A 16,114-nucleotide genomic window follows, 5' to 3' on the forward strand; every position below is an offset into this window, starting at 1 on the left:
TGCCTGCGTGGGTTTTCCCCTGGAACTCTGGTTTCCTACCACATCCCAAAAACATGCATGGTAGGCTGATTGAACACTCTAAATTGTCCGTAGGTATGAGTGTGTGCACGAATGGTTGTACGTCTCCTTGTGCCCTGCGATTGGCTGGCAACCAGTTCAGGGTGTACCCTGCCTACTGCCCAAAGTTAGCTCGGATAGGCTCCAGCACCTCCGCGACCGTCGTGAGGAAAAGCGGCATGGAAAATGAATGAATGTATATAGAGAAATGGAAATTTTGGTTTTCTTTAGTAAAGTTAAGTATTAAGCTTCTGATGTAAAAAAATAGAGTGATTTATTCGCTTTTGACAACTTATGTCAAAATTGCACTGAATAAAAAAAGAAATAAGTTGCTATCTCGGGCAAAAACATATACTGTATGTTAAATATTGCTATTGATCAAATAATGATAGGTGATTATCTCTGCATTTGGTGATTTTTGTGCATTTTGCCTAAATTCTGAGAATTTTGAAGCCATTTTAAGTTTTGTAATACTTATATAAAAAATAATTATTTATTTTATTATATTATATATAATTATTAGGGATTTTATTAGGGAACGACTTTGAATTTTCTGATGCCGCTGCACATGAAGACTCATATATGCCTAAGGGAGGTGCCTGTTTTGGTTTTAGGTCGCTAGCGGCTTTGGTTTTGAAAATATTTTACATTTTTGAAAATATGCCCCCTACAGAGGGACCACGCGCCCCGTTTCCTGTCAACTGATAGTCTATGTTTACGACATGCCTAAAACAACTTCAAGTTAAATTGTGAAGGTAATTCAAAAAAATTTACATTCATCCGACTATTTTAATTAATCGTCTGATTAATCGTTTATGAAAAAAATCGTTAGGTAGGTGAAGGATACCTGCTCCCGCGAGTGCTCATTGGTAAACACCCAGGTGCCATCGGGTTCCACGCTGAGACTCCATCCAGGGGGCGCCCTGCGGTCCAAGACAGCCCGGGGAATGACGGCACGGCTCACATGCGAGAGGTCATATTCTCTGTGAGAAATGGGGGACACCATGGCCGGGGACTCCTCGCCCAGTTCGGGTCCATTAGCGCCTCCTGGGTAATCTTCTGAGTGGTAGTCTTCCTCGGGTAACTGAGGCTGGGAATGCCAGAGAAACGTTGTTAATGAAAGCCTCACACCAAGCCCATTACCAAGAAACCTCTAACCCTTACGAAATCCTATTCAACATCCTAATCCCAAACCCAACTCCTCACGTATCAGAGCCAAAACACGCAACAATGGACAATTTAGATTCCCAGGTGAGAAGATGACTTTAGGTCACTAACCAATCGTAGGACACATGCAGTCAACAAATGAGTATTACACACACCCACGGACAGTGCACTGTTATATATTTGCCTAATGGGAACGAGTGTGTCACTCAACAGTTAATTCCATTAAAAAGGAGGTTGCATTAGCTGTCTTCCCCTGAGCAAAGCTAAAAGTGGAAACGGGAAGTAGAGCAGACAGCCAGGTCCTCACCGACTCGCCCTGGTGAAAGCGGTGCACGCTCATGGGCTCTGTCAGGGGCGTATAGGGGCTGAGCAGCTCCGGCGGCTCCCATGATGTTTCCCCAGACATAGTGTTGTGGAAGTAGGGGCACCCGCTGCGTTCATCCACTAGCTGTTCCCAGGAGGTGGACAGCAAGCAGGCGGGAGACCGAGGGGGTGACGCGGTGTGCAGTTCAGGGTCAGGGGGAGGCTCAGCGAGGGGTTTTTCCCAGGTGGAGCGCCCCGTGGCGGGGTGGTAGTAGTAGTTCTGACCACTCTCCGGGTCAACGTGCACCTCCCATCCGTCAGTGTCTGGAAGGGTCTTTGATTCGCCAGAGTCCTGGCGAAGCTGATGTAATTCGTTGGGGTCCTGGCGAAGCTGAGCTACGTTGACGTAAATTGGCGCTCCTACGCTCTCATCGTCAACCTGCGGAAAAAAATGTTTCACACACGAGTGAAATGTTTATGTCACACAAACGAGAAATCTGCTTGCCCCAATGTATTTGCTGACAATAGCTTGCAATGTCAAGAGTTAAAATTTAAAAAATAAAATTAGCAAATTTCACACGATCTTAAAAACAAAACATTGTTTGACCAACAATTTTGCCTCTAACAATCCTGGAGGACATGACATGTAAGCTTGATTATTTTTGTAAGCAGCAATACACCTTTGCAGGTAATACTTGACTTTGAAATTTGAAGAAACTTAAAAGTGACCTGAAATAGGGAATAATTGTGCTACATTTTAGAGTTGTCCGATAATGACTTTTTAGTCGATAACCCATATCCCGATATTGTCCAACTCCAAAAATCCCATACCGGCATCAACCAATGCCAATATATGCCGTCGTGGACTTAACATATTATGGCTAATTGTATTGTGATGCCTCACCGGATGCTTTACTAATGATAAATGTAACAACTTCAAGGTTTTCCAAAGAAACATTCTGCGAAAAATAAGAGAACAATCTAAACTGAAGTTATGTGAAAAACTGCGTATATTGCACTATTATATTTATCGTGAAATCAAAACAGTGCAAACATCAGTTTTCTTATCAAGTGCAAAGTGCCAATAAGACACTTATTCTGTCCACAATGTAAGTGTGGGTATACAATCGACATATAGCGAACAAATCAGACTCTAAAGAGAAGTACACGCTGGAGTAAAGTTGAATTGGCTTTACTGTGGTCAACTTTCTCTTAACAAGAGCCCTGATACTTTTTTGTAAAAATGTAAACAACAAAAATAAAGTCACAAAATAAAGCCAAGTATGCACCACATGTCAATTTGAAGAGCGACCGGTAGTACAGCTTGCAAGCAATGATGAGATGGCAAGAACTGCTATGGTACATTGGCTGCAGACGTTAGTGCGTCCATTTAGCAATGAGCTCGCGTCAACATATGATTACGTCAGCAGAAAGTGCTGAACTTATCAAATGTAATTATACCTACTGTAAGCGCAGGGGGTGAAAAAACACCAGAAACTTAGGCAAGCAAGGAGAGGACATGACAGAATATAATAATAACATAATAACGGACAACTCTACTACATTTGTATTTTTTTCAAACAACGTGGTATTAATACAGTATTGGCATCGACACCAATTGTCGGAATCGGTATCAGGAGCCAAAAATATAGTACTAGTGTTAACACACAACATATAAAACAAAAACCAGAAGTCCACCTGCAAAAAAAACTTTTTTTCCACTTAAATATGACAGATTAGTAGAAAAGTTTATTTTCAAATGGAGTTTAATTTTGAAAGACAGCTGTGAGGTTGTACTGAGTTCATTTATATACACTTATAGATTAGTTGAATTTTTCTTTTGTCCCAGACAATTGTTTTCGGTAGGGTTGTTCCGATCATGTTTTTTTGCCCCCGATCCGATCACGATCGTTTTAGTTGGAGTATCTGCCGATCCCGATATTTCCCGATCCGATAGCTTTTTTTTTGCTCCCGATTCAATTCCAATCATTCCCGATAATTTTTCCCGATCATATACATTTTGGCAATGCATTAAGAAAAAAATGAATAAAACTCGGACGAATATATACATTCAACATACAGTACATAAGTACTGTATTTGTTTATTATGACAATAAATCCTCAAGATGGTATTTACGTTATTAACACTCTTTCTGTGAGAGGGATCCATGGATAGAAAGACTTGTAATTCTTAAAGGATAAATGTGACTTTGTATATTGTGACTAAATATTGCCATCTAGTGTATTTGTTGACCTTTCAGTAAATGATACTGTAGCCATTTAACTTCTGCCCAAATGCATGATGGGAAGTGCAACCATGACTGTGCGTCGTGGTACCAATTGGTATATCTTCTCTGCGTTGGGAAATAACGTAGGGTGTTAAGAAAAAGATCAACTACTACCTTTCTTCCCCACATTGCTTCCCACGATTATTCTAATTGTTGGGAAAGGGATTGTAAGGCTTAAGCCATTTAAAAAAAGGCTCCAGAGGCTGCCAAAATTCACTCTACTCATTTTACGCTGCCTATTAGCGCTATACACTGTAGAGGTAAAACGGCGCCATTATAGATTGAACGTGACAATGTGTGAGTGGGTCGTGCAGCGCATGCGTTAATTACGTTAAATATTGTAACGTGATAAATGTAAAAAATATTCATTCTCGCCGTTAACGCGATAAATTTGTTAACCCTACCTTAAGCTCTAAACTAAAAACTCTGGAAGAGTAACGTTAAATACAATTAGAAAACGATTTAATTAAAAAAAAAATATATATATATATATATATATATAATTTTTAAAAAGGCTTGTCCGATATTTTTTTGCCGATTCCGATACTTTGAAAATGACGTGATCGGACCCGATCGATCGGGACATCTCTAGTTTTAGGTTGTTTTAATTACCTGACATGTTTCTGTGAAAACTTCCGCCTTCATCAGAGAGTCACTAGTGTTGGTGTGATGCATCTTTATCAGCTGATGGATGAAGGCGCGAGTCACGCCCTCTGCTGACCATTCACTCTTCCAGGATGCTGGTCCAGTTAGTAGAGAGCATGTAAGCACGCTCGTCCCTGTTGATAGTCCTCGGGCCCCGCTTGCGGATCTCAATGGCCTCCCTGATCCAGCGCTGATGTTTGTTTTCTTCGGTGCGGATGACCCTGGCCTTTTCTCGGTCCATAATGTGGTTTGCCCCTTTTGCAGTGATCGGTGATGGCTGACTTGTGATGTTCCTGTTGTGCTTGTTTTTTTATCGCCCTTGTTCGTCTCATTGTTGTCTCCTTCTCACACTCCTTGTGTTGTTTTTTTGTGTGGTTTTTTTTGGGGTAATAAAGCTCCTCCCTGTTTCCCGATGTATAATTTATTGCATGATTTTTATGGAATTTCATATATGTAGTTACATTTGTTTTCTGGTTGGATTTTGTCTTTTGGATGGACCAAAATCGGTGTTACTGTTGTATTTTTTCATGACTCTTTGGATACGTTCAGTGACACCTCTCACGTGCGTCAACATCACCATATCACTGTGTTTTTGTTTTGTTTGTTTTTTCTTTCCCCCCTGTGTTAGGGTTAGGGTTAGCTATTACCCACGGAGGATACTGACACCTTTTTAGTGCATGTTGTATATGTTTTTCCTCCTGTCTTCTGTCATCCGGGTCCGTGGTTATTCTCATACGTTCATGTAATGTTCTGACTACCGACAATTTGTGGATAGTGGGGTGTTCAGATGTCCATCTATCAGCCGATAAAGGCGCGTCACACCAACAACAGTGACTCTCTGATGAAGGCGGAAGTGTTCGCCGAAACATGTCAGGTAATTAAAACAACCTAAAACAATTGTTTGAGATGAAATAAAAATTAAACTAAGCTCTGAGGTTATTCCTGGCCTGGGTCAAAATTGATATGGAGCATAAATATACTTGTATTAGTATGCATGTATCACAAGTATTTAATGTGAATAAAAGATTTTTGTTTTATGACTGTCCTTCTAGAACAGAAGATGTAAATAGATTCAGCTCACAGGAAGTGCCCTCGCAGACCCAAACCTCAAACATAAGGTGTTCCTCCAATAAATGCCGCCATACATGTATTTCAAGTGCATTTCGTAGGCAAGACAAAATAGATGAGAAACCCCAAAATATCAGTGTTAACAAGCAACATAATTCAAACAAAACTAACAAATCAATAGTGCGTATACTACATTTCATGCAAGTTAGCTACATACCAACTATAAGGCAGATTTAGAGCGCAATCGCCTGCTTTCGACAGCAGGGGCCCAGTTATCGAATGTAAATAAACTTCCAATAGGTACTGAGAGTTGTCAACATGGCCACAGTGAGACTTTGTCTGACCTTTCAAGCATCCTTGTCATGTTGTGTTGCAGTGCACGACGGGGTCTGTCGCAACAGGCTGTGTTGTCAAAATGTCGAAATGGCAACCAAGGTAGTCTAAAAGGAATATACTGTGCACTTTCAAGACTTAAAACACTGTTTCAAACACATTTCTGTGACATGCTTTCGTCAAGAATTATTCTAAGAGCATACTGCTTATTTTTGGCGGGAAACAGATTTACCGTAATTTCTGGACTATAAGGCGTACCTGACTAGAAGCCGCCAGCCACCAAATTCGACATGAAAACGGCATTTGTTCACAGATAAGCCGCACTGGACTATAAGCCGCAGTTGTCCTCATTGTATTATGGGATATTTACACCAAAAGATATTAACTGATAACACTTAATTTGACAATGGCATCATAAGACTGTCATGAAACCAAATGAACCACCATTAAGCTTTGAACTAATTTGGTGCAAACGCCTTATTGTTTTAAAAATCCTCATTTGGCCGTCACTGCTCCCTTGAGGGAGACAGTCAACCTCTGCTGCCACCTGCTGTCAACACTGTTGTCATCCAACATTCCTCCTAGCATGCATTGAGGCGCTACAGATGTAAAAACAATCAAAATTCATGTCCTGTGCTAATTATTTCTTCAGTTACTGTTCCAGTTTTATTAATTGCTTGTTATGGTATTTGGTAACATTTTCTTGGCTAGTGGTGTCATAATACTGTCATAATTACATGACACTGTCATAGGCATTATTGAATGCTTATAATAGATGTCGGTTAGTGTCATCCAGCAAATGATTTCACTTTTGAATGGACGTAAAAGATCTGAGCTGGACATAGATGGAGTTAGTGACATAATATGCAACATGACACACTTTGACATCTGTCATAATAATTCAGTAATGCCCATGATAGTGTCATGTCATGTCATAATTATGACGTTCTTATGAGTCTTATGATGCCGCTATCAAACAAAGTGTTACCTATTAACCCAAATAAATAATCAAATAAGCCCCACTGGACTATAAGCCGCAGGATTCAAAATGAGGGGAAAAAGTAGCGGTTTATAGTCCGAAAATTAGGGTACTGTCTCAGGACTTATCCCACCAAGCGGGCTCCTGGGCCACTGGCGGGTCAATATTACATCACACTGAGAGCCACTGAGCTAGATGTGGTCAGCAAGTTCCTGTTGCTGTTTGGCATACTCATCGGGAGGGCAGCTACGCCGGCAGCATCTTTGTCAAATCCAACAAGTAAGTCCGATATTTAATAAGCCAACATTGTTCCCATAGAACCCAAGATTCATCTCGTGATAAGCCAACACTGGTAAAACTCAATTTTACATACAGAATATGGCGAAAGACACACATACAAGGCTGAAAAAGCAGTTTCTGCTCTTGCACCCCTCTTTAAAATAAACTGCTGTATTTTAAGCCAAAAGATCTGTCGTGTTTGATAGAACAATATTTCTATATGCTGCCATTGCAAATTCATGGCGCAATAAGCCCCAAACTATTTTCAATTTGTCCGTTTTACCCTGGAAACCCCCGTTTATAGACGTCGCGAATCGCTTTTGCTTCAATCTAGCCATAAAAAGGTAAGTAATCGTATTTATTATTTGAAATGTTTGTCATTTTTAGCTTAGAATCATATATTGATGTCTAATATTTAGTTTAGTAAAAAAAAAAAAAACGACTTTAAAAAAATTATTCACTCGCATATTTGAAACTTTTAAACAAATTACATTACAATGAAAAATTAGCGTCTGGAAAAAGTCACGGATATCTACCTCATAACTATCGCTTAATTGTATTTTTTCGTTAGTGTCGCATTTTCACCAATATTTTAGATGATAAATAATCCATCCAAACAAAGAAAAAAAGAAAAAAAACATTAAATAAATATATGGAAAAAGAAAATCTCGACCACTCCTTGATGTCTGCGATTTCTGCATCCCTTGTTATATTACCACGTTACACCCATAAAATTCCCCCAAAAATCCAGCTGTGGCCATTCACAGCTGCGTCTTGACACTCGATAATACATGTTACATGGAGTTTTTGGATCGAAAGGAGGTAAGTACACGATAATATCTCGTCAAAATCGTGGTGTCTTTAATTCTGCACTGTCATGCTCTCACCTCCAGTTAGGGTTTTGCTGTTTAAATTTTAAAAAATTTTTTAAATGCCCTCCTGTTAAAAAATATTCATCCCCCAGAAAATTGAGATTTTAAGCTTTCCAATGATGTATCACACATGCAATTTTGAAATTTGGCCAAATTGGGGGTCTCAGAGCAGAACTTCAAGTCACCTGAGTGTTTTCCACCATATACACTTTATCAGGAACGTTTTCTTTCAAGTGCCTGATCCTTCGCTTAATTCACGGTTCAAACATTCCCCAAAAGTTCTCTGTCCGACTTTCACTTTCCTGCATATGGGGCAATCAATAACAGACACAATTTACACCAGCTTCCTCTGTGAAATGTGCCTTCACACACTTCTCATTTCAACAACAGTCACTGCTTGTCACACGCAGGAGTCTATAAGTAGCATGTTTAACCTAACATGCGAGATTTAGTCACTGTCTTTTGCTCCAAAGTGTCAAACAAGGAAGACAAGACTGATGTCGACATACGTATTGAAATATAGCACATCTTTTACAAAAACTGTAAAACATTCAACAGTAAACTCTCAAACAAAAAATTCTTGCTATGTGCCATCAAAGCTCTCTTGACCAACCTGCAGCGATGCCAGCGGCAAACCCCGTTGGGCCCGGTGACCTGTCCATACCCTAGTATAAAGGTCCACCATGTTTGCCTAAAGCAGCTCACCCATTGTAGAAGAAGACGACAGCTAAAATAATTCTAACAAAGACCGTTGGAGCATAGAAACGCAATGCATCTGTGACAGACAGAAAGGAGAACTGCATCAGGAAGGGTTGGAGTGGGCGTGTGTATGTGTCAAGTGTCTGTGTGAAAAGATGGAGGGTAGAGGGTAACTGTCTGTGAACAAGCACAGAAACAGAAAGCAGACTGCATGGTGTGACTGCAAAAAAAGACAGGAAGTATTTTGATCCAAAAACATCTGTCTCTCATGAGTCATGACACTAAATTAATGTTGCCAAAAAAAAAAAAAAAAAAAATACCACCACAATAATAAACACACTGTCTAGTTAGTTACCGTATTTTTCGGACTATAAGTCGCACCTGCGTATAGTCACACCAGCTAAAAAATGTGTAATGAAGAGGAAAAATACATAGGTTGCAATTTGGGGGGAAACCTATGTGATAAAAACCAAAACCAAGAACAAATATGTCATCTTGAAAGGCAATTTAAAATAAAAATAGAATAGAGAACAAGAGGCTGAATACAGTGGGGCAAATAAGTATTTAGTCAACAACTAATTGTGCAAGTTCTCCCACTTGAAAATATTAGAGAGGCCTGTAATTGTCAACATGGGTGAACCTCAACCATGAAAGACAAAATGTGAAAAAAAACAACGAAAAAAAATCACATTGTTTGTTTATTTTTTTTAAATAATTTATCTGCAAATCATGGTGGAAAATAAGTATTTGGTCAATACCAAAAGTTAATCTCAATACTTTGTTATGTACCCTTTGTTGGCAATAACGGAGGTCAAACGTTTTCTGTAACTCTTCACAAGTTTTTCCACACACTGTTGCTGGTATTTTGGCCCACTCCTCCATGCAGATCTCCTCTAGACTAGTGATGTTTTGGGGCTGTCGTTGGGCAACACGGACTTTCAACTCCCTCCACAGATTTTTTATGGGGTTGAGATCTGGAGACTGGCTAGGCCACTCCAGGACCTTGAAATGCTTCTCATGAAGCCACTCCTTTGTTGCCCTGGCTGTGTGTTTGGGATCATTGTCATGCTGAAAGACCCAGCCACGTCTCATATTCAATGCCCATGCTGATGGAAGGAGATTTTCACTCAAAATCTCTTGATACATGGCCCCATTTATTCTTTCCTTTACACAGATCAGTCGTCCTGGTCCCTTTGCAGAAAAAAAGCCCCAAAGCATGATGTTTCCACCCCATGCTTCACAGTGGGTATGGTGTTCTTCGGATGCAATACAGTATTCTGTCTCCTCCAAACACGAGAACCTGTGTTTCTACCAAAAAGTTCTATTTTGGTTTCATCTGACCATAACACATTCTCCTAGTCCTCTTCTGGATCATCCAAATGCTCTCTAGCGAACCACAGACGGGCCTGAGCGTGTACTTTCTTCAGCAGGGGGACACGTCTGGCAGTGCAGGATTTGAGTCCCTGGCGGCGCATTGTGTTACTGATAGTAGCCTTTGTTACTGTGGTCCCAGCTCTCTGTAGGTCATTCACTAGGTCCCTTCGTGTGGTTCTGGGATTTTTGCTCACCGTTCTTGTTATCATTTTGACGCCACGGAGAGAGATCTTGCATAGAGCCCCAGATCGAGGAAGATTATCAGTGGTCTTGTATGTGTTCCATTTTCTAATAATTGCTCCCACAGTTGATTTCTTTACACCAAGCGTTTTACCTATTGCAGATTCAGTCTTCCCAGCCGCGGGTCTACAATTTTGTCTCTGGTGTCCTTCAACAGCTCTTTGGTCTTGGCCATAGTGGAGTTTGGAGTGTGACTGACTGAGGTTGTGGGCAGGTGTCTTTTATACCGATAATGAGTTAAAACAGGTGCCATTAAAACAGGTAATGAGTGGAGCCTCGTTAGACTTCGTTAGAAGAAATTATACCTCTTTGACAGCCAGAAATCTTGCTTGTTTGTAGGTGACCAAATACTTATTTTCCACTCTAATTTGGAGATAAACTCTTTAAAAATCAAACAATGTGATTTTCTGTTTTTTTTTTTTTCCACATTCTGTCTCTCATGGTTGAGGTTTACCCATGTTGACAATTACAGGCCTCTCTAATCTTTTCAAGTAGGAGAACTTGCACAATTGGTGGTTGACTAAATACTTATTTGCCACACTGTAAGTGGATGGTATGCTAACACTACGTAGCCCCTTTCGCAAAGATATCCCGGTAAATTTTTGTGGAAGGTGATGCAGGATTTACTCACGTCATTGCTTTCAGAATATCCCGGAAATGACACTGACTGGACATTTTCACAGAATTATAACCCGGACATTCCGTCAGTTTTTGATTGGCATCAGATGTCACAGTCTTTATCAAATCGTGTTTTTTTACAGAGCCTTTTGTGGAAGCATTCCCGACGTTGTAACTGCAGCCAATTACAGCTCACCAAGACTGTATTTAAGCCCAGGCAATCCAAGAGACGGGTGCCGAGATATTAACTTGCTCAGCAAAATTCGACACCTCTGTCGCCCTTGTTTTGAAATCCCCTACGTTGTGCTGGTATTTGAGTGGATTTGTTTTGTCCTATCGGCTCTTTGCCTACCGCTTAGGTTAGTATTATTGAACCCTTCGAACCATTGTCACGGACACATTGTGTTATTCCACCTTTTCTGTGATCTCGTGCATTTTTGTTTGTATTTAATAAACCCTTAAATGCTTCCCTCCGTTGTTTTCTGCTTTGAGGTAAAACCTTGTTTCTGTAGTTGCGGACCCTAAAATCGGCAAGAAAAATAAAACCACACATTTCCAAAGATGGACTCTCTTCCTCGGCTCTACGATCCAGTAGCAATTTAATTGTGTTGCTTTCAGTTTGATTTAGCTATTTCTAGCTTGCTATATTGATAATTGCGATGTTTTTTCACCGCTTTTCGTCTTTCTGCGAAGAAAGAGGAAGTGACGATCAGCCCGCTATATTTATGTCATCAGCCATCATCCTGTGACCCAGGAATTTAACGCTTGCTTTCACATACGCCTCGTTCCGGGACTCCCGGATATATACAAAGACATAACTGTGAAATGTCCGCGTAATATCCGTGTCAGTCAACCCGGAAAATTGCCTTCACTTACAAGGGCTGCCCATTTAAATCCCGGGATTTTAACAGTGTTTCGGCGTATGTGAAAGGGGCATATGACGTATAAACAACAAACTGAGAACGTGCATGCCCGTTGTTAACTTTACATAGTTATCAAGAGTTATTTAGTTAACTATAGCATAAAGAACATAATAATAAGTTTACCAAACCATCACTGTCATTCCAAAACACTAAAACATGTGAAATGACATAATAATGTGATAATAATTTCACACATAAGTCGCTCCAGAGTATAAGTCGCACCCCCGGTCAAATTATGAAAAAAGATGACTTACAGTCCGAAAAATAGGTTAGTTAGCTAGTTAGTTAGGTAGGTAGCAGAGGTGGGTAGAGTCGCCAAAATATTCACTCAAGTAAGAGTGGTGCTACTTCTAAATAATATTACTCAAGTAAAAGTAGTAATCCAAAGATTTAATCAAGTAAAAAAAAGTATTTGTTGAAAAGAATGCTCACGTAATGAATAACATTGTGAGTAACTGCTGTCTGTTTTTTTTTTTTTTTTTTTTTTTTTTTAATAATGGTATTTTTTTTTCTCAGCACAACTTCATCAATATGAACTGTTATTATTATACTGTAAAGTAGCCCAGTGGTTCCCAGTCTGCGATCTTATATCCACATATTATTGCAGCAGCTAACATTACTGTTTACATTGACTAACACTGGGCTGCTATTGGTGTGCAAACACCCCAGTAATGGCAGCGAAACATTAGAGGGCGACGTACGCAAATCTCTGATTAGTCAAGAGGCACAGGCTAGATTGACGACCGTATATGCCAAAAAGATGACGCAAAACTAATCGAATTTAGACCAGAACACTATGACTCAATACCAACCCAAAGAGCAAGAGTGCCCTCTAGTGGAGAAAAAAACATTACCTTTGAATGGTATATGGGGAATCATGTTTTTATTGATGTGACATCAAAATGGTCAAACTGGTAGCGCTAGTGTCAGCATCTCTGGTAAAAAGAACGTCCATATGTAGAGGAAAAATGTAACTGCTCTAGTGTAGCCTAAAGTAGCAGAATATGTGTAGAGTTTTTTCTTTACAAATCTACTCAAGTAAAAGTAAAAAGTACTGTGCAGCTGAACAGAACAGTTAAAAAAAAAAAAAAAAAGTTTTGTGTGGTAAAACTATTCTAAGTTGTAAATTTTTCTCTAAAAGTCACCCAAGTAAATGTACCTGAGTAAATGTAACGCGTTATGAACTAACAGGTGGGTAGTTAGCAGTGTTGTTAATCTTACTTTAAAAAAGTAATTAGTTACAAAGTGAGTTAGTAACTCAGTTACCTGAATGTAAGAGTACTTAGTTACTTGGCAAAGTAACTGGTGTTACTTTTCATGTTTTTTTTTTCTTGTTTTGTTTTTTTCTTCATTCCCCAAAAAAACATAGGTGACACTATGTGAAGTTCAAAGGGTTTTTGGAACAATTGGCCCTAGCCCAATTCTTTACCCTGAACTTAACTAGACACAGTGGTATTGCGGATATGGCGATAACTAGATAGTACCCTTTGCTATGTTTGGAAGTCATTTAATGTTGTGAATCAACCGTTAAAGTTGCTAGAATTGCTCCCGTTATTGCATTAGTTCCCTTCCGTCTACTTTTGACATGGGAAAGTTTTTAAACTGTTTCATCATTTAAAGATAGTTTCAAGTCAAGATTTTTCTGATTTAGGAGTATTTTAGATAAAAAAGTTACTTAGGATCTCTAGGAAGGTTTTCTACAACAGAGCCTTCCTGAGCAGTCTACTGATTTAAGATGGCGGCTGTTTAATAAAGCCGGCGTATCTTATCATTTCGCACCTAGTTCTCTATACATGTGCTAACGCCGCCGTGTCAGTCATTTCGCATCTAGTTCTATATACATGTGATATCTACCGTAGCATCATGTGGGCGTAGTTTGTAGGCTATCGGCGACAGTCGGGTATTAATGGAGCCACCTAGCGTCGCGTTTGCAACGACGTCACAACTCCCTTCCCTCCTCCCCACTCCCGCTCTGCTCTCTCATCTCCGTGAGTCTGTGTTTCTCACAGACATTTCTCACGTCATTCAACCAACGTTGTCATGCATAGTAACGCACGCCTTTACATCCTCAGTAACCGCGTTGCCAAGATGAGAAAAGTAATTAGATTACTCACAACTGAAAAAAATAACGCCGTTAGTAACGCCATTATACTCCAATGGCGTTATTTATTCACGACACAGTTAGTTAGTTTCGTTCGTTCGTTTGTTAGTTTCGTTTGTTCGACCAATTAACCCTTTGGCTGCCATTAATGACGGCAGACGTCCAATCCATTTTTTTGGGCAGTGATTGTGAACTGCCAGCCCTCCAGGCATGTTCATAGCTAGAGACCATGCTACGTGAGCCAGCCCACTTTCTTATCATGCATAATCGCCACCTACAGGACTGGGGTGGAGCAGCATTGCCACCAGAAAATAAATCTGGCACTGCAAAACGCCGTCCTTACTAAACAGTGCCAAATTTGTCTTTACACTTGTATGACTGTTGACAAGCTGGTTTTATTGTTTAGTGGTTATTTCTATACTTGTTAAAAAGTGTGAATATGACTTAAAACATCTTATGTGAGTTGATCAAGGTTTTACGACAGAAAAACTGAGTAACTTTAGCTTGTTTTCTCAGTTAAAAAAAAAAAAAGTACTCGTGTCATGAATGTTGCTTCGACAGGAGCAGCAGCAGCCCGCTTGATTACTTCACCACTTTAGCAGGCATGCAGTCGCACAATGGGACACCCATTTGGGGCCCAAATCACGCCACAGCGAGCACAGTCGGGCTATTATTGAGTCCCCCTGGCTCCCCCCTCAGCTCCTACCACCTTCTCTGCACTTACATCACATTCCTCATGACCTAGAATGAAAAAGGCCAAGAGAAAAACCATGTGAATGAATTACAACACTTTCTCCCTGAACCACGTGTGTGCAAGTTTAGGGCTACGATGAAGCCAGACCATGAAAATTCAGTAGTACAAAAGCATGTGATAAATTGTGACTTCCTGCACAGAATTGGTAGCACTTCCTAGCTGCAAGGCCCTCCAGATAACAGAAAATATCACACATAGTTTAGGTTTCAGTTGCCTATTTTGCAAAACGAGTCCTGGAACTCCTCTAAAACGCCTTTTACATTTCACATTTTAAATGAATACTGTTACCATTAACCCAGTTTCCTAAAAAATGGCTCAAAGATTACTCTCCAAAATACCATTAGGCCTACTGCAGAAAGCACAGGTTGACATGTTCAGGTTTTCAGGTTCATCCCAGCTAACAAACTAACCCACTTGGCCCTGCTTAATCACTAAAATCCACTCCGATCATTTAAAGTAAAATAACAAACATGAAGGCATGTTGTCCTAGCGACAAGGGGAGTGGTCTTGGCTGCCGGAAAACTCTGCATCACACTATCGACGAGATAAAACAAGCACATTGAAGTGAAAGAGTGCAAGAGGTGTGACAGTACAGGTGCTCCAACACGACCTGTTGGAGCAGTTTGTCAGCATGCAATGTTTTAAGTGCGTATTCGCCGCAGCAGGGACAGGACATAAGGTACACCTGGCAAGAAAAAGCTTTTTTGCAATGATAATGATAATGTTTTAAAGAACCAATTCCTAGTAAAGATGTATTTACCAGTAAATACAATCCTTCAAAATGGAACATTTACTCAATATTTGCACTGCTTTCAACTCTCTCAAGTCTTTTCTCATTGTACATGCAACCTCTGCCAAGTATTAGCAGCTTGGATGAAAATATCTCTTATGAAATCATCTTTAGAGATGAACTAAATTTGACCTCTAAACTTTGGAATGCACAACTTGCTGTTCGTCAACAAGGAGCTGAATAGAAAAATTCACACATTTGTGCATTTCTGTGACTGACCTACTGATGACAAAGTTTGTGACACTCCTCAATCAGTGACCACTTCCCGTTGAGATAGAGAAGCAACAAAATAATCATGAATCACAAGAGTCTGTCTGTCCGGCTTTATTTGGAGACTATGACTTGCAGGGCCGTCAAATGTGGTGGGAGTATTCATGTTGGAACGAGAACGACTTTGTATTTTTAAGTGATTGGTCAACAGAAAGCCAATTAAAATACAAAATCAATACGAAACAAATATTTTATTTTTATTTCCAGGGGTCATTATCGCAAGAGAAACCATACGGTCAATGTGGCACATAAGCCATTGATGTCATGTCACCTTCAAATTCCCTCCCATCGCAGAGTACAAAAACTTTCGCTGAAAACACATTAGGTGTTTACACGAGAGGGACGCAGAGCTGC

General features: G+C 40.0%; 1 protein-coding gene across 1 annotated transcript in view; it reads right to left on the reverse strand.

Annotated features, from left to right (window-relative positions):
- The window catches only part of LOC130910022 (rho GTPase-activating protein 27-like), a 60,996-nt gene that overhangs the window by 24,627 nt on the left and 20,255 nt on the right, over window positions 1-16,114 (reverse strand). Inside the window, 2 exon segments of the mRNA XM_057827036.1 lie at window positions 905-1,147; window positions 1,532-1,966. Coding sequence (XP_057683019.1) covers window positions 905-1,147; window positions 1,532-1,966 — 678 coding nt within the window.

The sequence above is a fragment of the Corythoichthys intestinalis genome, chromosome 21 (genome assembly GCF_030265065.1).
Source record: "Corythoichthys intestinalis isolate RoL2023-P3 chromosome 21, ASM3026506v1, whole genome shotgun sequence".
NCBI classification, from domain to species: domain Eukaryota; kingdom Metazoa; phylum Chordata; class Actinopteri; order Syngnathiformes; family Syngnathidae; genus Corythoichthys; species Corythoichthys intestinalis.